This window comes from Talpa europaea (assembly GCF_964194135.1).
Source record: "Talpa europaea genome assembly, chromosome: 15".
Classification (NCBI taxonomy): Eukaryota; Metazoa; Chordata; class Mammalia; order Eulipotyphla; family Talpidae; genus Talpa; species Talpa europaea.
In genome coordinates, this window is record NC_140083.1 from 16540609 (window position 1) to 16564416 (window position 23808).

At 48.8% G+C, this 23808-nt stretch overlaps 1 protein-coding gene across 1 annotated transcript in view; it reads right to left on the minus strand.

Annotated features, from left to right (window-relative positions):
- ELK3 (ETS transcription factor ELK3) overlaps positions 1–23808 on the minus strand; it is a gene marked incomplete at its 3' end in the record, with an annotated part of 62034 nt that overhangs the window by 1498 nt on the left and 36728 nt on the right. Inside the window, exons 3-4 of the mRNA XM_084254957.1 lie at positions 14296–15075; positions 4071–4193 (exon numbers count right to left, since the gene is read on the minus strand). Coding sequence (XP_084111083.1) covers positions 4071–4193; positions 14296–15075 — 903 coding nt within the window. The remainder of the gene's footprint in view (positions 1–4070; positions 4194–14295; positions 15076–23808) is intronic.

Below are 23808 nucleotides of genomic sequence, written 5' to 3' on the forward strand. Positions count from 1 at the left end.
GCCAAGAGTAGGCTTCAATATTGACTATGACTAGCTTCCAGCCCTCTTAGCGCTTAATCTTTGCTTTCTCCTAACTTTTACTGCCTACCTAGTCTTTAAACCCAACTAAAAAAACCTGCCTCCCCCGTGGCGCAGCGGGTTGAGCACAGCGCTGGGAAGCTGTCCGTAGCCTCTGCAGCGCTGGTTCGATTCCCAGCCAGCCAGGGAGATCCCCACATGGCGCGGCAGGCCTCGCCAGCTGCTCCCCTCAGCATGGGCCTCCCAGGTGGCTCAGTGGGTAGAGCGCCGTGCGGTGAAGCTGTCCGCTGCCTCTGCTGCGCGGGTTCTATTCCCCGGCCGGCCAGTTTGATTGCCGGCCAGGGAGATACCCACATGGCGCGCAGACACCCCCGCAACACCCGCTGCTGCTCCCCCCAGCAGTGTGGCGCGGCAGGCCTCTCCTGCCTCAGCCTGCTTGCTCCCCTTGGCTCCCCTTGGCATGGGCCATCCTGGTGATTCTTGGATGGCCAGGGAGTATACCCACATACTCTTCAAGATCCTTGGCTGCCTTTCCAACCTGGTCTCCTATCACCCAGTTCCTTCCTGAACAGACTATACTCATATCTGAATTATGTAGAGAGTGCTTTCAGTTGTCTGCTGAAATTCTGCCCTTTCTTCCTTCCTACCTCAGCTTAGAGGCCACTTCTTCCTTTGTCCGGTCCTCAGCTGGAAAGAGCTACTTGTGTTGTGTTCTTTAGCACTCTTCACACATCTGTTACTCACGTGTTGAATACAAGCCTTACAAATATTGCTGTTTGGACTAGATGTGTTGAATTAAAAATTACAGAAGACACCTGTACCTAAAGTTGATCAAAATCTGTTTTAAAAGCGGAACAGATTTCTAGACAAGATCAAAATGCAAAATTGTCCAGTGAACCTCTCACTTTGTTAATCAAGATTGTACATTTTTTTTAATATTTTATCTAATTCTTACATCATTTTTCATTTTTGTTATAGTCCCCATACAATTACACCCCCCCCTTATTTTGACCCTAATCCTTCCTCCCCCCCCCCAACCACAGTCTGTCTCTGGTCCATAGTTGCTTGTTGATTTTTACTTTGTATTAGTCTTTTTCCTGGTCCCTTATTTAGGTTTTCTACATTCCTGCTATGAGTGAGACCATCCAGTATTTTTTCAAGAGTAACTTAATGTCTTTGGTATCTCTTTATGGAAACATCTCTTACAAAGCATACCTCTTCCAAAAAGACTACTATCTGGACCTCCAGTTAGCACATGGTACTTACACAAAAAAAGCTACTATCTTCTCTTATTCCCTCAAATTCTTCAATATCTACTGTAATGATATATAATTATATCAGGATTCCCGTGAAAGGCTGTCAACTGTGACTAAGGCTTCTGATCTACTCTTCCAAGCACAACACAAAACTTGTAGCATCATTTAAACTTACTGCCCAAGTCTGTTTATTTCTTCCTCCAACACATTTTAAAAGGAAACAATGTTCATTAGCTTAAAAGGGACACTGTTGATAGTAATCTGAATTTAGAAAATCCATCATTTGAAATGTCTAATTTCAAAAATCATAAAGCATTATTCCTTTTACCATTTTCAGAATTGCTAATTGCAACTTTTACCTCATTCTACTCTTACCATAGGCAGAGCAATAATATTCTAAAGGGTACATTTGTTTCTTTATACTCTTTTTGTGATTGGAATTCACGAGACTAAAGCCATGCAACCTGTCAGTCATCCAAATACAGTTGTATTTTGAACAGCTCCAGGAGAGAGGTTCAGTTTGTAAAATTATAATTCTGAGCAAGTAGCCTTTAGACTGTAGTGAGCTCATCTGCAAAATTCTAAATGTAGATTATATACTAGTGGTCTGCAGCGGGTCCCAGCAGGAACAGCATTACTAAGAACGTGAAAGAATGTTATTACCAGACCCTGAGTCAAACTCTAAAGATAGAGCCCAGTAATCTGTATGTCCACATACCCTCCGGGTGACTCTGTTGCACACCTAGAGAACCACTGCTCAACAGTAGTGACTGAAAAGCATACTCCCAATCCCTAAAGCTCCTGTTAATCCTGATAATATGTAGAATCACTGGACATGAAGCATTATTACTGTTTGGGAATAATGGGCTGGGAAGGGTTAGTATCTAAGGCAAAGAACTTCCAGTCAGCTCTCTATGTCCTCCTTGGACGTCACCCTGCTCTAAACCAATCAGGTGGCAGAATTCCCAGTAACAAGAGGAAGTGAGAGGTGACTCATTATTCACAAGTATTGGCTGGGCTCTACAGAGGTCCTTAAATTCCAAGATTAGAGCAGTATTACAGTCCCTACTGCCATGGAGCTTACTGTGTGTGTGTGCACCATACAACTTTTCCTCTTTTACTTGGGAGCTCTAATACACTGTTGCAAACTGGAGACCCAAGAAATAGGGTATTTTAGCTCTCCACCAGAGGTCTACTAATCTGAAACTTTACTATTTTCTTTGCTTACTGTTTTTATGCTTTTTGTTAAAATGGCTAAGAATCAACACATTAACTTCTGCATAACCATACTCAATTTCTTGTGGTAGGAAGAGAGCCAGGGAAGAGAAACCTAATGATTCCAGGGGTATATCATGACATCCTACCTCAAAGCTACTAGGAAAGCAGAGAAGCCAGATTGTAATCAAAACCTCTTTAGCTCTACCCTTCTTAAAACAAGGCTGTAAATACCACAGCTCCTTGCACAGAATACTCAGGAAATGTTAACCACGACAAGCAAAATGACCAACTCAGAAAAGTGATCCTTTTAACACTCGCTTTCTTAGTCAGATCCTGATGAATTCTTAGTCATCCAGTCACTGAATCAGTCAGTGATAATTACTGGGCAGCACTTGTGCAGCATGCAGTGTGCTAGATGCCAGGGGCACACCAGAAAGCAAGATGCATGTATGGTCGCTGAGGACCCACAGTCCATGGGGGGATCGCCAGGTAAACAGGCAACTATAATACAACACGGTACGTGCTCGATTCAGCAAAAGAATTACAGGTGGGTGAGCCACACTGGGTGAGCGGCATGGGGTCCAGGATCGATGAGGCCAGATTTAAGAAGGAAGTTTAGCTACCTTTGCTTCATTTCTGTCCCTGGATCCTTTCTAACCTACACTCCCATATTCAAATAGTAACATCTTGTTGGTGAGTAACATTTGGGTCTCAGAGGAAATACTGATTTCCACATGATAGCAAGTGATGCTACTACAAGATTCTATCGTGAATGAATAATGTGCCCCCCTAGTATGTGTAGTTTTGCAAGATAAAGCAGCTAAGACTTCGTTTTTTAGCCAAATGCCTTGGATGCGCCTTTTAAATGACAAGATAGATAATTCCATATGATTTAACAAACAATGCTGATAATTTTCCTATTACAATATGGAGGGAATTTTCGCTTGTTTTTCTATTTCAAGTGATGTTGCTGTTGACTAATAAATTTCTATTTAAAGCCTTTTTATGATCTTTCATAAAATGAGAGTTTAGTTTTTCCATAATGTCCAGTTTCCAAATATCCAGAAATATCAAGAATTGTTTCATTTATGCATATCTGACCTGAGTGTGTTTCTGCCTCAATGAAAATGTTTGCTTTGAAGGCTGCCTTCTGCATCCCCACTAAATGAACTCCCTTTGTAAACTTTACATTTTAACCAAATGGTAGGATAGAATTCACCATTACCTTTGGCAGGGTTTATAGGGGACACAACCCTTAGAAGTTCAATCTTTAAAAGTTCATTTCCAGGACCTCCGTGCTGGTGCAGGGGTTAAAGCATCAGCACCCTCAATGTATCGCCAGACGTTGCAGCGTAAGTTCGATTCCCGGGCAGGGAGCTGACCCACATGGCACAGCAGACCTCTCATGTCTCGCCTGCTGCTCCCCTCAGCAGTGTATGTCAGTAGATCTGACTGTTCTGATCCCCACTCTGTCTCTGGTGAATCCTCTCACCCATTGCACCTCTGGCCTATACCCAGTTTTTGTATGCATAAATAAATCTTAAAACAATAAATAAAAGTTCATTTCCAAATACTTACCTGGAACAGCGTGTTGGGCCCTTGCAGCCTGGCAGGACTCAGTGGAGCAACTGGACTTAGGCTGCTCCAGAAATGTATGCTGGACAACAGTGGACTCGGGGTCAGAAGCAATCCATTTGGTGTCTGGGAAGGAAAGCAAAGAGACAGTTTGGCTGTAGATAGCACTTCCATGATTAGAGTGGCTGGGGGGATAGCCAAGAAACAAGTCCCACCAGCTTAGGAAATTCCGATGACTGTTTCTGCAAAGCTGCAGTTTAATTTTCTTCAATGTAATTGTATTAGTAATTTCATAAAGGGGGAAGGTATGGACAAATTATCTTCCTAAACATTCAAATGGAAAACTTCAGCAATTTTTATCCAGATGGCTTCTTTAATTGGCTCACCCTCCCACAATAAATTGATTTAGTGTTTAAGCCAAGCAGGATCCATGAAGGGCTTTATTTTCCCTGTTTATTTTCTTATTTTTCTATAGTGGATATTCATTATTCTATTCTTTCTCCTCTCTTGTCTCTCATCTCTCTCATCTCTCTCTCACACACACACTTTTTTAAAGGGCTACTAAAGCTTTACTTTCCCTATCAACAGCCCTTTAATACTTTAAGATCTGTTGAAATACCCTGTAGCAGTTTCTTTAAAGGTTCTCAACTGGGTTTTCCACATTTCACTCCGGATGTGGGGCTGATGAGGATTCATCTCCCTGGCAATGGTTTGGAGGAGGGGATAAAATCCTTTCTTGTCAGATTGGGTGTGAAGCCAAAACTCTGAGTTTCCCGGGAGAGTGCCAAGGACTGCATTTGCTTGCACACACACAGCAGGAGTCCTGGCCTGTCAGCCAGCCAGAGGGCAGAAGACGCAACCTGTCCCAGCTGGCAAATTTGCAGGCTCGGCTCTCACTGGAGGCAAACTCCCAGGGTGGTTTTGCACCTTTGGTCACTAGAAAGAGCCCCTCAGTGATTCTGTGATGTCAATAAAGGCACTTTATGTAAGAAGAACCACAGCAAAGGTGCCAGCATTGTAGATTGCATCATGCTGGATGCTAAACGTGTTTTTTTCTAGAATGGAGGCCTTAGTGGCTTCGTTAATTATAGAGATTATGTGGCTTTCACCTAAGTTGAAAGGTCTGTTCTGTTCAGTCGAGAGGAGACAAATACCCAGAGGTACTCAAAACTGAAGCTGATGAAAAATAAACCAATTTATACTAAATTACTCGAGTCTTTGGTTCCATAGCATTTCCTACATATTGAGTGATTTAGGAGGTTACCAGGATAAATACATGTTTTGAATAAGCTTCTCTCTTGTTCTAATCCAAGGCAGTTTAACAAATGTGCCAGGCCATCTGGCCTAATGGTTAAGACCTAACCATCCAGTATGCACCTTGCTCTGGGTTCCAACCTCAGAACCACTACTGACCAGCAAGGTAATCTCGAACAAGCAACTGGACCTCTCTATGCCTCAGTTTCCTAGTTGTAAAATGGGGATATACGAAGACCTACACTCCAGGAGTATCAGGAAGATTAAATACAATGATCTATGCAGAAATGTGTGCCTGGCTGAAAGCAAAAACTCAACAAATATTAAATGCTGTTATCATTAGTAATTACTAACATTAAGTACACGGAGGCTTACGAAATGCATGCCTTCTATTCAAAATTCCCTGTATATAGGAAAGAACTTAATGTTCTGAAACATCCATCTAGTCAGTTGGCACCTGACGGTTCCTTAGTTGTGTTCAGTTCAAGTCCACAAGCTCAGGTGAAAGAACTAATATTTGCATATCACGCTGGAGCCCAGTTCCAACCACTGTATCCACAGTAGCATTTAATGGCCAGTGTGTTCAGGGCTGCTTTTACCATCAACGAAGGTCTCAAAAGCTCTAGACAGTTCTAAACTATAATACATAGCTGTCTTTCTCCCATGGCCATAAATACACACCTATCCTTTATAATCCTCTAAGCCATTTATAAGTTATGGAATTTTCATAGTTTAAAGTTTGTTCACATGTTTGGATTTGAGATGTTTACACATTTGTGTCTGAGGGCAACAGGATGTACTCAGAATACAGTAGCCTCCTGTTTCTCATGTCTAATGTGTTTGAAATGTCTTCTGTAATATATGCAAATAAATATTGTGAAATGACTTCATCTGCTCCTTCCCCTCCCAGCGTTGTACTCCCTGGAGGTCGGTGGCCTTCAAGAAAAAACTAGGGTTGCTCTTTTAAGAAAGTTTCTTTAGAGCCTACCCTGGGCTATCTGTGGTACAGTGCGACCTTTCACAGCCTCTCCACGTGCTCCCTGAATCAGGCAGGGTGGGCTGAGCTGAGGGCCAGGGCTAAAGAAAGAAGTGACAAGTAAAATATGTGCATCCTCGTCTTTTCCCCCAGAGGATATCTCAGCAAATGGGCCATTCTGGATGGCATAGATGCCAATGCCATCAGCTGCTGGGGAAGCAGACGTACTAGGGCTCAAGGGCACTGGGTATTTATTGTCAAGAGGAAAGACCCTTGCATCTTGTTTCCATCCTCCCTGCTCAATTCTCCCACTTGCTACCGAGTCTCCTATAAAGCCACATCACAACTAAACGGGATAAGCTGGTTCCGACACGCCCTCTGACCTCTGGTACCTCTGCCTCCCTCTGCTCATCAAAATTCCTCCTCCTCAAGACTTTCCTGATCTCCCCTCAACCAGATGGCACTTTTCTTTTTTCTGAATCCTTGTAACACTTAGAACCACATTTTAAATTCACATTTAACATGTTCTGCTTTATATTATGGTAATTTGCATATTTTGATGATACCCCTCTCTGTAGCTGTAAGGTCTTGTCTTTATTCCATGAGTAGTACCCAGCTCCTGAATACCTGACGAGCTGAAGTGACAAGCAACTCCAGGTGCACCCCTTGCTGATCCCTTTTTACTTGGAATGGTCACAGGTTCAAACTTGAACTCAGCACCTTTCTTACCAAACCTGGTGTTTCTGATGAGTCCTCCCGCTCCGTCAGCACCACTCCCGCTGAGCCACACTGCATGCAGCTCTGTGACAATCCAGCACCCCAGTCACCCAGATGAAAATGCCTTTCCCTTGTCAGCCCCTCCAAACAGGGCTTGAGGAACCTTCCTTGAACTGATTCTAACCACTTCATTTCCATTCCTGATGCATGCAAGGCCACCTCACAGGTGGCACCCTACCACCTACGCCAGCCCACCTGCCTGTGTGCCTGCCCTCCCATCTCTTTGGTGCGCTTCCACCAAATCAATCCCTCTAAGATACTACATCCATTCAAAAATGCTCACAGTTTCTAGGGGAAGAAAGCACAACCTCCTTAGCCACAATTGTGGGTTTCCCTATAACCGGATTCGTATGCTCCCTACTTTCCCGATGTGAACCCTCCTGCTCTGCTTGCGGTGTCCAGAGCACCATGGAATTCCAAGCCACCGTTCATCAGCACTCATTCCAGAACTTTCCACAGTTCCCATCCATCTCCATAACTTGCACCACCCTTGACTCCCACACTTTTATCTCCAGCCCCAAACGCTCTTAGCTCCAGCTGCAGCTAGGTTATTTCCTCTTGAATGTCCTTCGGGCACCTCAAACTCACAGCCTTTCCCCATGAGCTCATTCTTCCTCCCGTGTGCCTCATACGCAACTTCTGGCTGACCCCAACCGCCTCCACACCCAGTTAGTCAGCAAGGCTTGTCGGTGCCATTCCCTACACCTCACACCCTCTGGCTCCATCCCACCATCCCAGCCTTAGATCCTCATTGTCTTTCACCTGGAATATGATGAGCGGATCCTGAGCCCACCTGCCCCTGCCCCGGTCTGCATCAGGAGGATTTCCAGACGGCAAGTGGACGAAGCCACTCGCGCCCCACCTCCCACCTCGCTCACTGTTGGACTTTACCTGCCGCTTTACTGCAACACTTCTTCCCTGAATATGCTGAGCTGTTTCACACCTCAATGCCTTGGCGCAGGCTAGTCCTCTGCCTATAAAGCCCTCTTCGCCCATCTGCCAGATATATCACTACTGAGCTGTCAGCCCTGGAGCCAGGTGTGAGCACGCCTGGGAAGCCCTGTCAACGCCCGCCCCCACGGGCAACAGTAGCACCTTCCTCCTCAGAATTTCTTTTGTACCTAAGTGTTTCCTGTGGACTGTACCTGGGACACTATCATAACCAACCGGCGCGATGAGCACCTATCGGGGACTATGTAATTCGTGTTTGTACCCCCAGTCCTGGGCTTGCACATGAGAGGTTCTCAGTTCATTTTGTTAACGCCAACTAAGTAATTTTATCCACTTTCTTAAGGTGCTCTCTGCACTGTGCATTTCACTGTTGCCACACATTACTCTGCGTGTGTGTGTGTGTGTGTGTGTGTGTCTGCCTAGCTGTCAAGGCTAAGTCCTAAAATCCTCAACGTAGGCACTTGTACTTCTCTCCTTTCTATGTTGCAAGTAATGTTCAGGAATTATTTTTTGATAAAGTCTCATAGGAATTTTGTTTCTTTTAACTTACAACTTCAGCAAATGTAATTTTCCCATCAAATCAAGTTCAATTCCTCAGCCAGTGTTCAGGATCCCCCCATACGTTCACGTGGCCCTCGAGACTAGCTCTCTTGCTTTTACCTACTGGACTATCTGTGAATCACCTGTGACCTTGATGGAGAGCATGGGCTGTCCATCCTGCTCGCCTGTGAACCCCCGGTGCCCTGCCAGCAGTCGGTGTTCAGCAAGTGCCTCCCAGATGAATGAATGAAGCAGTAACCACTCATTACTTGACGGCTAAAGACACTGCAAATACAAGGAGTATTTGCAGATTCATTTGCCGATGTGAGATACCGCCAAGTCATTCAGGATTTAGAAAACGAAGGCTAGAGAGTCAGATTGTCAATTTAGCAAGTCGTACCAACAAACATCTCTCTTTCTCCCATCTTAACCTCTCATGGATGCCAATCCTCTACAACAATGCCATCTGGGGATTTAAATATCCTCAAATAAAAGTTGACAGTGAATCTCTGGAAACACCGCAAGTGTCCTGAATTCAAATAAAAATGTATAATTCAAATAAAAATGCAAAAGAACGTCTGGAAAAGAATCATACAGAGATATCAGTTCTGCCTATGCTGACCTTAAGGGGGACAACGTGGAAAACTCCACGTGTCAGGCACAGGTATAAGGGCCTCCTGGCAAGCCTGTAGGTGGGCAAGGCAGGGGGTCAGGCAGGGGGCACGGCAGGTAACCAGCCTTCTGGCCCCCCACAAATATTTACACTCCCCCCCCCTTCTCATGTGGTCTCGCCTCTTCAATAGTCACTCATCCTCCTGGAGTCTCCAGTCTGAGTGACAATAGCCCTGCCCTCCAGGCCCAGGCGTCCACACCTCGGCACACACGCCTGCTCCCATGCTCCCAAGGGCCTTCTGCATCAACACGATCAAGGTCACAGGTGATAGCCACAGAGGCTATTGGTCAAAGAGTCTGATTAATTCATGGATGGGAGGTGGGGTTACAAGAAGCAGGAGGGGGGCAGAACCATGAAGACGGGGACAGAGAAGGGAAAGCAGGGAGAGAGCCCCAGAGTGGAACAACGAAGGGCACAACCCCACAGTGTGTTTATCCCCGAGAACCAAGTACTGGGAAAAGCAAGATTCAGCCCTGGAGTCCAACAAAGCCAGCCCAGTGGCATCTTCCATTGCAAAGAGCTGAAAGGACAGCCCCTCCCCCACAGGCCAGGCAGCTGCAGGCTGAGCTGGGAGAGTGTTAGAGTCGATGAAGGAAAAAATGTTTTCCTCTGTGGTAATGGCAGAAGACAGCAAGCCAAGAAGCTAGAACTGGGAAAGGATGCAGTGACCCCACCTGCTCCCTACCATATGCATCTCTTTCACCCCAAATTGCCATCTTAGGATTTTGGCTGCAAGTTGCTATACCCATCAGTATATGAAAGTAGGAGGTTTTAGCATTTCAGCCCCCAGCAGGCTGTCTCCACTCAATTGGTGTGAATCCAGGGCTGCTAACACAACCGCCCCGGGGCCTGCATGCTCAGACTGTGAGGCCTCGCCAGGCCCCAGAGCCTGCACCTATCTGGGGTCAGCATCTTAAGCATCACACGTGAGATTAACAGACCCTGACATAAACGAAGGGAAATGCAACGTGCCAGCCTCCGATTCTGAATTAACTTTATGTGGTTAAGAGATGAGGCGAGAGACTGAATGGACATGGCACATGGCACGAAGGGGGGCAGGTGATGCCAAGGTGCGGGAGATACAGAGAATCAGCCATTCCCGCTGGCACCATTCAAGCTCCCCTGGCGCCTGGCTGGAAACCAGGAGGGTTTCACATCCTGGCTCCTCCCCCGTCGTAATTTCTGCAGCCAGCACCATCAGAGACAACATCCTTGCTCTGCTGGCAACATCCAAGATGACCTCAGTGTCCGTGCTCCAACTGTATCCCTCCTTGGTACCCAGCTGGCTTCTGTTTTCTCATTTTTAGCTGGAGGCTCCTTGGGTGGAGCCTCACATCTGTCTACATCAGTAATCCTGGCTTCTTCAAATCTTATAGATAGGGGTGATCTCAACAGCACTTGGTCTAGGCCCCAGCGGATGTACCACCACGTTCTTTTTTTGGGGAGCAGAGGCTATGGTGTTGGGTGGCAGTGTGCCGTGATTTTTCACGTGCATCATGTTGTAGATTGAAACTCAGGCCTCCATGAGGTATTGTTTTTTTAATGAGGCCCCTAGGGGGGACTGTCACCACCTGACCACCATCGAGCCCTTAACCCCACCCTCCCCGCCATGCTTCTAGCTGAAAACTGGGAGTTATTCATAGAATCAATCAAAAAAACCAAAAAACAAAATGCTTGGCAATTGCCTTTTCAGGGTATCAAGTTATTAGAGTGCGCTTTTTGTCTCTTCTAAAGCTAACCATTAAGGAAGGTTTCTAGGAGGTCCCCATAGGTAACCAAATGTTTGTGTGCAAAAATCACATCCCACAAAGGAAAGCAGAGATTCTAGGGCAGAACATGCTACCATCAGAAGGAAACCCACGAGCTGCGGGAGTTAGACGGCACAGCTGTCTGTGGGAGAAAGGCCCTGAGCACCTTCAGGTGGAGAGAAGCCTCCAGAGTTGACCTGGCAGCTAACAAGCAAAGTGGCCCTCAGCAGGATGGCCGGCGGCTGAGAGAGCTGACGCTGGTTCTGACTAACCTTTGGAGGGAGAACCATGGGCTGGCGGGTTGGGTCCTGGAGCACCTGAAGCAGCTCCTGAGGGAGGGACTCTCTGAAAATAAATGCTACGTTGATGCCAGGCCTACCCCGGATGCTCAGCAGCAACTGGCTTGTAAAGATAAAATCACCTGTCTATGCTGTTGATGAGTCCTGCCCTTTCTCTGCTCTCTCTGATTTCTCCATTGCAGCTGCTCCCCCTCTGTCAGCTGCCCTCAGCAGCTCCCTCGCTCGGGGTGCAGGGCTCACACCTAGAAGCTAAGGGAATTTCACCTCTTAAGATTCCGCATCTCCCACAGCCCGCCAGTGACTCCTTAGCTCTGAACCGGATCACGCATTACCTACCTCATTCCTGCCGTACTTACTCGTACCTCCTGCCCGCCTCACCTTGACCGGAAGGCCCTCTCAGCTCTAGCCCCCACTCCCAAGCTTCAGTCTGGAGTCCAGCCCCGCCCTCTGCTGCCCTCCCTCTGGAAGCCCAGGTCCCATCTCTTCTGCTTCCTGAAACTCACTCACACAGCAAGGCCCTGCCCCCACAGCTTGGCCAATGGCCAGTCTCATCTGCCTGGGGCACAGGTTCTCTGTCAATCATCAGGCTTTCCCCTCCCTGGTTTCAGGCCCTTGGAGCAAGTTCTGTTTCTGGTCCTGAGCTTTGTATCCATTTGTTTGCTCCACCCTCTATTGCTATCTCATGTTGAGTCAGTCACACCATCCTCAGCCCCACTGGACGCTACCACCTGAGCTGATGGCCTCAGAGATGCCAACAGAGCTGGCACCTGTTCAGTGCCGCTGGCACAGGAGCAGAGAGAGAACAGAGACTGAAACCAGAGTCGGCCTGGCCTGGCTTTAGTCCTCTCTAGGCCACACAGTGTGAACTCACAGGAGGAATGCTCAGAATGTCCACCCAGGCCCCGATTCTGTCCCTGAGCCACTTCCTGCACAGTCCTTAGTCACTGCACAGGTCTGCCTGCCTAGAAAATGCCCATTGAAGAGCACACATGCCCCCTCTGACCATACCTGAGTGCCTGACCCTTCCTACCGTGGGGGCGTGTCCTCACCTGCCAGCCCACAAACTTGAAGGTATGAAATCCCTGGGCCACAGTCAATTCAGGAGACGCCACAGCCAAGAGCTGCTCTTAGCTGCTTTGCAGAGTCCATGGGCTGTTCTGCTCGTGGGTAACTAGGTGTGTTCCCAGCGGAATGCCAGGAGAGTTTTCTAAAGAGTGCGGATGCTGCAGGCAGACTAACTGGGTTCAGATTCACTTCTACCACCTGGGGTGAGTTACTTTACCTCTGGGCTTCATTAACCTCAGCTGGGAAAGTGGGACAATCGCAGCATCTACCTCACGGGCCTGCCACGCAAAGTAGCTGAAGCAAAGCACACGAGGTGCTCGTCAGGACCGGGCCTGGCAGGCAGGACGTGCTGCTGACAAGGATGACGCCGCACCTGTAGCAGCAATGAGTAAAGGTGCAGGGAGAGAGAGATCCCCCAACCAAAGGTGGCCGGCACTCGGCCGCCATTTCATCCTCACTGTGATGCATTTCACCAGCAGGAATCAGGCTGGGAAGCAAGTGCCACAGTCACCGCCTCCAAGCAGCGCAGCCGGGAGCTGAATCCAGGTCTGTGACCCCAAAGCCAACACAGCCAAGCGCGTCTGATTTTCCAGGGGAAGCAGGACAGGGCTGTCCAGCCTCTGCTCTGCCTTTGCCCTGCAAGTACCTACTGGACCAGAAAGAGCATCTGAATATGGCATTTAAAGGGAAGGGCGGGGCCTCCCAGGTGGCACAGCGGGTTGAGCGCAGTGCTGTGAGGCTGACCGCAGCCTCTGCAGCGCGGGTTCAATTCCAGGTCAGCCAGGGAGAGTCCCACATGGTGCAGCAGACCTCTCCTGCCTCACCCGCTGCTCCCCTCAGCAGTGTATTTCAGTCATTCTGCCTGTTCTGCTCCCTGCTCTGTTTCTGGTGAATATTCTCACCCTCCCAAGCTTTTGGCCTGTACCCCAGTTCTTGTATAAATAAATAAATCTTAAAATAAATAAATAAATGAAGGGAAGAGCAGCCTCTCATTGGCACTAGCATACCAAAGACTTTCTTGTCCTGTGAGTTTGCTCTTCTCCCGACCCCCTCACCCGGGACGTGGCCCTGGTTTTCCCCAGAGTTAACTGCTGGGAGTGAAGAATCTTTCTGTTTTGTGACTTATTAGATGTTTCTGTTACTGTTCTGTTACTGTCTTATCAGAGACTGTGGACAACACAGCCCCACACTGACACTACGGTGGCCGATCAGCTAACTATTTTCTGGTTAACAGAAAATAAATGGCTATTTATCAAGCTCCTCGCACACCCACCCCCACCCTCACCCCCGAGAGAGGATGCTGCCTTAAAAATTCCATGAAGATGGGCCTCCCTGATGGCACAAGGGTTTAAGACACAACCTGTGAAGCTGTCTGCAACCTCTGCAGCATGAGTTCGATCCCAGCCAGCCAGGGAGCTACCCACATGGCGCAGCAGACCTCTCTTGACTCTCCCCCTGCTCCCCTCAGCAGTGTACTTTGGTCAATCTGCCTGTTCTGTTCCCCACTCTGTCTCTGGTGAATCCCCTCACCCCCCACACCTCTGGCCTGTACCCCAGCTCTTGTGTGCATAAATGAGTAAATCTTTAAAAAAAAATTCCATGAAGCCCAATAAATGCCTTCGGGAATGCCATTCACCTGCACGACTTTCCCAAGGAAATTACGACCAGACCTGCTTTGCTGGCCAGTGTGCGTGGTCCATCACTTCAGGCCACTCGAAGCAACAGACCAAGCAAGCACCCCACAGCCTCCAAGACCCCGAGTCTTTTCTCTTGTGGGCACCTTGCTCTGGGCATGGAAAGTGATTTCTCTTCACAGTTACACATGACTTGGGCACACAGGCCCTAGGGTTATCTTTTAAAGGGCAGAAGCCAGTTGCTTGGCTGCTCCTCCCGTCCCCCGAGCCACGGAGTCTGGGTGCAGCCGGGTGACAGGGAGAGCTCTTACCTGTGCGGTGAAGAAGGCTGGGGTGAGGGATCCCGAGGGCAGGGCCGGGCTGTTGAGAGCGATGGAGCCGATGTCAGTGCTGGAGAGCACTAGAGGAGGTGCGGAGATTTCCAAGCCTTTGGGTTTTTTGGCCTTTGGGGGGAGAGATGGAGACCTGGTCTTGGAGCCCGACGAGAGGTTCAAAGGCTCCAGGGGATCCGAGTCACGGCAGGCGGCCTCCAAGAAGAGGCTTCTGTGTTCAGAAGGGAGGGGTGAGTTGGGGGACAGGGACGGGGACCGGGACGAGGAGGGCGAGGCAGAGGAAATGCTGGCAGCATTTGGCAGCATTAAAGAGGAGATCTTGGCTGAGACGGACGAGGCCAGGAAGGCCTCCGACGTGGAGGGCAGCGACACCACGGGCCTGCTGATGTGCTTGCTGGTTTTATTGGTCACAAACCTGATGACAGTCCTGACTTCTTCCACGGGGGGGCTCTCCTCCGGCGGCTCCTCCAGCTTCTCCGTCTTGATTGCCTTGAAGGGTTCTGGTGGGTTCTGCAGGGAATTGATGGTGAAGGACGAGTACAGGCCTGAATGGATGTATTCGTTGCGGCTGGTGCTTTTGAGGGCAGGCAAGCCGTGTCTGTGTGCCTCGCGGGCCTCGGGGGGCACCTTGCAGTCGCTGTCCTGCAGCAAAAGGCTCTCCCGGCTGATCTCCACGGAGTGAGGGTCCATTTTCAGTATCTCTGGGAAAGAGACAAACTTGTACACAAACTTCTGCCCAATCACCTTCTTGATGATGTTCTGTGAATACAAAAGGAGATTGGGAAAAGGTTGGCGGAGCAGGAAAACCATGGAAGAGGTTCGTTATCATTGGGAATTTGGCCAGCAGAAGCTTACACAGCTCAGCTAAGAAGCAGGGCCTCCCCGGTGGCACAGCGGTTGAGCGCTGGGCTGCGAAGCTGCCTGCAGCCTCTGCAGCGCCGGTTCGATCCCCGGCTACCGGTGCGCAGACCTCTCCTGCCGCCCACTGCTCCCCTCAGCAGTGTACTTTGTTCGTTCTGCTCCCAGCTCTGGCTCTGGTGAATTCTCTCACCCTCCCGCGCTTATGACTGTACTCAGTGCTTGTATAAATGAATAAATAAATTAAAAAAAAAAAAGAAGCAGCAGCAGCAGTGGAAAGAGGACAAGCTGGAGGCAAAAGAATTTCATTTGCTTTCCTGCCCTGCCAATTACTCGTGTGATTGATGGTCATTTTCAGTTTCCTCATCTACAAAGTAAGAATGATTATACCTAATAATATCAAAACAGTTGCCATTTCTTAAGCAGTTACTACATAGCTGCTGTTGTTAGTGCGTTATCTCCAATCCCCTGCCCAGCAACCCTAAGTGGAGGATATGACTCCCATTTCAAAACTTAGGAAAATAAGCTTAGAGCGCTTAACTCACACAACCACATGGCAGGCAAGTGGTAGAGGCAGCATTTTCTTAATCATAATACAGTATTGTCTTACCCACCTCTGGGACTTGTAAGAATTCAATGAAATAATAATGGGAACGCATTCTGTAAACTGGAGAGCATTATAGCAACGTTGCTATTATCACCAAACACCACGGTGTTTTCTTAAATCATGTAGCCATTTTTCCCTTTTTAATTTTCTGCCAAGAAAGCCACTGGAGGGAACGCAAACTGTCTGCTTGGCTATTTACAGCAGCCATACAATCTTTTAAGTGGCTAGTCCAACTTCTGACTCTTCAGTTTATGGCTCCAGTCCTCAAACATTAGGATGTAAATGAAAACCAATAATCACTGCATACATTTTCATACTCCTCTGGGAAAATGGCCCTTATAGTATAGACCTACCAGTTCTTGAGGTCTGTTATTAAATTGGGACATTGGCAAATTTCTATAAAATGCTTGCAAGGTGTGAGCTACTCGGGGGAAGCAAAAATGGTCTCCCTCAAGCACAAAGAACCAGCAGCACCATCCTGAGAAAAAAGACAGAATGATTCCTTACAAACTGTTCCTCCGAAAACCTGGATACCAATGAGGGTAAAAAAAAAAATTGGAGGCAGAAGAACTTTAGAAGTAGCTCCTATAGGGTGGCTTCTCTGAAGGGGGTGTTGTGCACAATCACCTCATTTGATCTCACACGTACCCTCCTGCAGGGTGGAAGGCATCATTCTTAAGTCATAAACAAGCTCAGATGGGGAGTGAGTCACCCAAGAACCACCAAGATCTACTTCTGAGGCTTAAGTCTTTTTACTTTTCTTTACCAACCTGGAAGGAGAGAATTAACCTCTTAGAGATGACCTTTGTTTCAGTTTTGACAGATACTTGACATGTAACATCAAGTTAGTTTCAGATGGACACACCATAAGCTACACGTTTATACTGTGGACTCTTTGCCAGAGTAAGTCTAGCTGCTATCTATCCCGACCATTACTACTGCATCTTTTCCTGATGATGAGCACTTTTAAGATGAATTCTCTGAGCAACTTTCAAATATAAAATAAAGATGAAATTATTGACGTTAATGTTCCCCTTGTGACCATAATTTGGTTTATAAATAGAAGCATATTATGTTTTTGCCTCCCTTCTTATTACACTAGGACATGCTGATTTACCCTTTTCCTCCTTAAACGAATCCTCAAATCCCAGAGGTGAATTTATCTAGCTTTTGGGAGGGAAAAGCTCATTTACCATGCCAAGGAGACTTTCAAGGAGGAATTCCTTGGGGCAAGCATCTAAGGGAGGGACACAAAGGTCCCCGTTCAACACAGGAAATCCCAATAACGCAATCCTGGCAAAACACGGCTCAGCTCCGGCATCCAGGAGGCTCCGACCTCGACATGTTGGATTCAAAGATAAACAGTTTAACAGCCCACAACCTGGAGCGCAGGGCTGCAATTTAACCCACTGAATTCTAATTACGCCATCTGACCTCATTCTCACACTCAACATCAGTAGAGCTGAAAGCCACTTGACAAACCTTCAGAAAATTTGGGGGCATCCTTAGTTCCACCAGGGCTTAATTGGCCGCATCTATGCCAGCAGCCCCACCAGGGCTGGGGTAACAGCACAGCTGGGAGAAAGCAGCTCCCAGCAGGGAAGGGGCCACGGGATCACCCACCCAGAGTCAGCACCTAGAAAAAGAAAGCTCGTTTGCCTGGTCTACTAAAATTCTATGGTATTTTCATTTCCCGCTCATATTTTCCTCCCCGGGGGACACTTTATTTCATCCTTAATCAGTCTGGACATTCAAGTAAACTGCATGAATTATCAGATCTTAAAATATCACAGAATTGAAAAGAGAAATTGGAGTGAATCATTTCTTCTGGCAGGTTTTAAAAACTTTTTTAAAGAAAAAGAACCAACATTTATTTTATAATGGGTATTCAGAACACAACGTCTGAGCAAGGAGGACAACAAGAAAGTCAACAAGAAATCTGGGCCTATTATATAAATTTAAAAGTCACTCATCAAAAAAAAAAAAAAAGGAGAGGAATCATTTTCAGATAGAGAGCTGGGCCTTGATGTGTTCAAAAGAATACAAAGAATGATACCTATGACCAGCAACTGGCAAAGGGATAAACAAAACATGACGTATTCTTATGATAGAATATTATACAGTCATAAAAAGGAATGATGTGGTGAGGCATGCTACAGCACAGATGTGCCTTGAAGGCAACATGCCAAGTACAAGAAGCCAGACACAAAAGGCCGCTAGGTGTATGACTGATTCTATTTCTATAAAATGTCCAGAATAGACAGTTCTAGAGAGACAACATAATCATTTCCTAGGGCTTGGGAGATGATGGGAAAATTAAGGGGTGACAGCTAAACAGTAATGGGTTTTTGGTGGGGTAATGAAAATGTTCTAAAATTTATTGAAGTGATGGAGACATCTCTCTGGAAACATAGTCAAAGCCACTGGACTGGATACCTCAAAATGGGGCAGGACTGTGGCAACTTGGGCAAAGGAACTTTCCTGACTCCCCAGTACCTCTAGTAAGGATCCTCTGAATCTCCCTCAGTTTCTCCACCCCAACAGGATGGAAAACACTGAACGAGCTGGTCATTCCCTTCAGTGCTGTCTCTTGCCCTAACAGGTTCCAGACTAGCTAATAAAAAATAGATGTCCATGGGTGTGTATACACATAGCCAACGCTGCCTTCCCATTCCATCAAGGAGGAAGAAGCGGCCAGTTAAACACTCCCATGTGGTAGATAAATTAGAAATACATCTATTACCTATTGGGATTTCTTTTTGAAATTACATACGGTGTTAAGTAATGAAGAGATGTGTGTGAAACTGAACTTTCCTTCTTGATTTTGATGTTATTAAGGATAATATTAAGTAAAATATTAATTCAAAGGCTTGTTGATTGAATGACTAACTGTAAAGAAAATTGACCCAGGAAGGAAGCCAGAAGCTCAACCCCCCTGAGACACAAGTTTCTGTGGTCGATCCTCAGACTGGCTAAAGCTCCATGGGAATGCGTCCCACATGTACACCCGCATGTGCTTGATTGCTGGCGTTTTGAAACTATAAAGTCCCAGACAGACACTGGGGGCCATGTGCAAACCCCTTCGGCCCACACCTCCTGGGAGCACTTACTGGCACTTTCACTTACCCATGTACCTGGCAGATAACTGCTGCTGCACTGGGCGCAGCCAAGCACCCCGATTTTGGCCTAAGGTCATGCATCAGGCATTCCTGAGCTCAGACTTCTGACCCCATCTTTCCTTTCTCTCCAGTGCTCCCCTCACCCCAGAATCCTTTATGGGTTCCCCATCATTTTGGTTCCCTTGATCCTGCACCATTTGAGGGTTGCCAGGAACAGCAGGATGCCTGTTCTGATTTTACTACTTTCCCATCTTGTTCTTAAAACTGAGAAATGTCAGCCAATCACCAGGCAAGCAGGAAAGGGTGTGTAGAAGATTCTTCCTTACCAACAGCCTCGTCTTACCCAGCACTGGCAGCAGGGCTGGTACAGAGGGCAGAGAGGAGGACCCTCACATGATACCGCCCGACCGTCCCAAGGACTGACAGACACGGGGTTCCAGGAGTGGCCAGGAACAGCCCGACTTCTCACAGGCCCCGTGCCTCAGTTTCCTCACCTATCAAATGGGGCTTGATCTACCACCCACCTTCAATGATGGGATTGAAGGGCATAAGCCATAGAAAGATTAGCAGAACCCCCTATACAGCCACGTGAGGCGCCCACAAGACTAGCATTAGTGTTATTATTATTTTTACACTCCTGTTTAAACCCAACCAAATGTGAAAACCACCTTCTCTCAGCTTCAATGATAACCGAATAGGCAGAATTAAGCCTCTTCAAAGGCTGTGCATATTCGCCTTGCTTTTTCCACAGCGCTGGGTGACGCGATGGCAGACAGAGTTACATCTGGTTTACATATCTCCGCCAGGCGGGAGAAACATGCTGTTTAACTTAGCTGTGTTCAGACAAGAAGTACATGCACAGCTCACAGTTTGTCATGCCTCACGTGGCCAGCACCTGACATCCAGTGTGAAGAGAACCCCACACACGCCTGCTAATTCAGGGGGACGGACAGGGCCGGCCCTGGGGGGAGCAGCTGTGAGCCCCCACAGAATCCCAGTGTCCTGCTGAGAAGCCATGCGGCCTGTCCAGCCAGACGAGTGCAGCAGACACTAAGCAGATACTGGTCTCCAGTGTTTTCTGACGCATTTCAGAGCAGGAAACGTGTTGCCCAGACATTAGGGAGCAGCCCGGCTCTGCAGAGTCTGCTCCAGCCCCCAGAGGAGGGCCTCACAGGCTGCTGGCCCTGGGGTGGAGGGTCTGGGGTGGACGTGCATCTTGCACCCCACTGAAAGGAAGCAGATGCGGGCACAGCCTTTCCTAGGGTCTGGACTGCGTACACACACAGCCACCTCACAAGATGGATACTGTGACCCCATTTTCGAGATGAAAAAATTGAGGCTCTTGGAGGACAGTGAAGTTCTGTTCAAGACAACCCTTGAACATTTCCCCATGTCTTTAAAGATGGGAGTGTCTCTATTAGCGAGAAAACATGGAAATATACACTACCTGAAAACAAGGGTGTATGGGCTGAATCTATTTGTTTAAATAAATAATTGTACATATTGATAGTAAACAAGGGGATAGTAAATACAGCGTCATCTCAAAAGACGTGTGATAAAACATCATGGCGGTAGGATCACCAGGGATGTGCAGTGTTTCTTTTGGGCCATCTGCATGTGCCCATTTAGAAAACACATCTCTGATGCAGAGTCCTTACTGGAGACTATTTTGCGTTAGAGAAGAGAAGCAGGCTCTGGAAAGCTGGCTAGGCCCGGATCGCACAGACTGTCACTGGGGGAGCTGAAGTCTGAACCCGATTCCATCTAGAGCCAAGGCCGAAGCCCTTTCGGTCCCGACACCACACCCGCTCCCACAAAGCAGCTGCTGTTGGCTCACAGGCTGCTGCTTGACTTAGTCGGCCCGGACCATGGGCTCTGCATTCCAGAGTAATGGCGGGTTGACGCGGCGAGCCTGGGACAGCCAGCCTCGCTCAGGAAGCACAGTTCTTGCTCAAGTATTTCTAGCTCCTCGCGAGGACCGTCGGTCTTGTCCGTAGCCTGTTTTTCAACTAGAAATAGAACTACTCTTGCCACCCACAGGATACAGAAGGCGCCGGCTTTGACTGGACACCCTCCTTGAGGCACCAGGTGGGGTGAGGGGTTGCACCAGCAGATTAGACATCACAAGCGCACCTCTCAGGGGTGAGCTCTAGGAGATGAGCCTGACAGGAAAGCAGAGGAAGCTAAGGTCCAAAGACACTGCCTGGCCATGGTCCCCCACTGAGGCCCGCGACTCCCCGGGTCCTAGGTGGGAGCAGAGTCACTCCCCTCAGGGCACAGGCACCAGCCTGGATGCGCCAGTGGAACCAGTGTGGGGTGAACCGACCTGAGTTCAAATCCCAGCTTCTCTACTGCCTTTGACCTTGGGAAAGATACTGAACCTCTGTCAACCTCAGTTGTTTTACCTCTAAAGACGAAAAATAGGGGCCTCCCTGGTGGCGCAAGGGGTTAAGCACTGCACTATGAAGAAATCCGCAGCCTCTGTAGCACGAGTTCGATCCCCAGCAGGCCAGGGAGCAACCCGCATGGCACGCAGACCTCTCCTGCCACCCGCTGCTCCCCTCAGCAGTGTACTTCATCATTCTGCCTGTTCTGTTCCCCGCTCTGTCTCTGGTGAATCCTCTCACCCCCCTGCATCTCTGGCCTGTACCCCAGCTCTTGTATGCATAAATAAATAAATCTTAAAAAAAAAGAAGAAAAGAAGACGATGACTAAAATATCTCCCAGGGCAGTTGTTTCTAACAGACCAGCGCAGGACAGTGCTCCATTCATTCGTGTCATCAAACTCAACCTCTCTCCCATGGAATTTCACTCAGCAGGTAATGACCTAAAGGTACCGCATCCTGGTTTTATCAGGCGTCTCTTCATGTCATTCTGCCTTCAGGGGATCTAAAACCCTTACCTCAGTTGACAGAGGGCTGACGCATTATCTCGTGAAGTTTCCTAACACTTTGGTATTTTCTTACCAATGAGGAACCTGAGGCTGTGGCTGAGCTCACAGGCCGGTAGGTAGCAGAGGCCAGTCTCCAGGCCACTGGCTTCCCCGCCAACGCCCTTTCGGGTTCCCGACCACAGTCTGACTCACTCTTTCCTGACACAACCTGACTGTCCTCCCTCCAAAGTTAGAACAAGCAAGTATTCACTGTAGGAGTCACACTCAAAGTTCCTTCTCGAGCAAACATTCTCTAACAAACATTCCCCATGCTTTCGCAGGGAAGGCTCCCTGCAGGAGCCGGGGGGCAGAAGAGAAAATGCTTGGACTCCTCAGCCCCTGCCCTCAAAGCAGCTCACTGAGGCCTGGGTAGGCAGGGGCGGCCCTGCCTCCTGACCCCGGGGGCACAGTCCTGGGGGCTGCTGGTAGCCGGCACTGCCTGGATCTGTAGTGGGCAGGCTCACCTCACACCACCAGTGCTGGAGCAGCTGTGAAGGGAACCCCCAGACCCATCCCCTGAGCTGCTTCTCATGGGGGCAGTCTCCCCTGGGTCACTGGGTTCAGTGATGTCCCCCCCTCCACACATTCACATCCACCCAGAACCTCAGAATGTGCCCTTCTTTGGAAATTGGGTCTTTTACATGTGATCAGTTAAGGATGTGGCAAGTCAGGGTGAACACGGGATTCAATGACTGGCCTCTCAGGAGAAGAGCGACCAGAGACACACGAGGAAGAAGGCCCGGTGGAGACAGACAGGCAGCAGCTGCCAGGAGAAAGACAAGGAATCTCCCCCCCGGAGCCTTCCAAGGGAACACGGCCGACACCATGATTTCAGGCTTCTGGCCTTCAGAACTTTGAGGATACTTTGTTCTGAGTCACCAAGCTTGTGGTCATTTGCCCCTGCAGCCCTAGGACACAGTCACCCCTTCTCTGTCGGGCGGGGTGCAGAGGATGGCCTTGCCTGGGGGCGCCCAGTCCATCTTCAGGCTCTGCCACTACTTGGGCACAGAGGTCAGGGGGCGGGGGGGGGGGGGGCAAAGGCTGGGTCGTCCTTTGTCCGAAGCTCAAAGCTGGCGCCTGCACGCTCACGTACACTCCCACTCACACCCCACTTCCAGCTTCTAAGAAGAATGCGCTGCCAATAAAGGGCTGCAGCTCTGCCTGGGAATTGGCCAGCACGGGGGAGGTTTCCTTGTGGTTTGGGTTGCGCTTCCTTTATTCTCTGGCACTGGGGAGCTGCAGCGTGTACGGGCTCTCCAAATTTGGCCAGGCTGAAAAGGGAGCACTCCCAGCCGCGGCGGCCGGCGTCACAGTGCCTGGCGGGCTCCCACCCAGAGGCTCAGCCTGGACACGAGGCTCTGGGCCGCTCTCCCAGCTCCCTCCGGACTGAACACTCAGGGTGTCTGCATTAGAGACCTCTGAGGTGTTGGCCAAACTCAGCGTGCTCCACTAGCATAAGCCTTCTTGCCCTGCTTGCCCTGCCAGATGGGGTGGCTGCTGACAGTGACCGCGGGTGTTGGGTGGCCACCCCCAGCAGGTGGCACAGGAGTCAGGAGCCGCAGGCAGTCAGGGAGCGCAAGACCTGCATTTGGCATCGAGTTCCTTGAAAATCAACATCCTCTCTCAAGAAGCAGGAGGGGTGGGTAGGTGGGGCAGGAAGGTTTCTTAGGTCCTTTCCAGCGCTGACATGGTGACACATGGTGACAAGATGACACTGCCTTCTGTGCATGGAGAAACATGCTTGCCTGTTTGCTCATCCGTCCTCCTCCATCCCACATCCGTTGGCACCACTGCCCCCAGGGGCCGCAGAGAAGCTGTGCAGGGTAAGGAGCAGCAGCACCCCTCAGTGAGGTGGGCACAGGATGGAGGAAGGAGAGGACACAGGAGAAGATCACCCAGCAAGGTGCCAGCTGGAGGTGTGAGGCAGAGACTGAGCTGGAGGGGCAGGCAGGAGGGAGTGCCCAGGGGACAAGGAG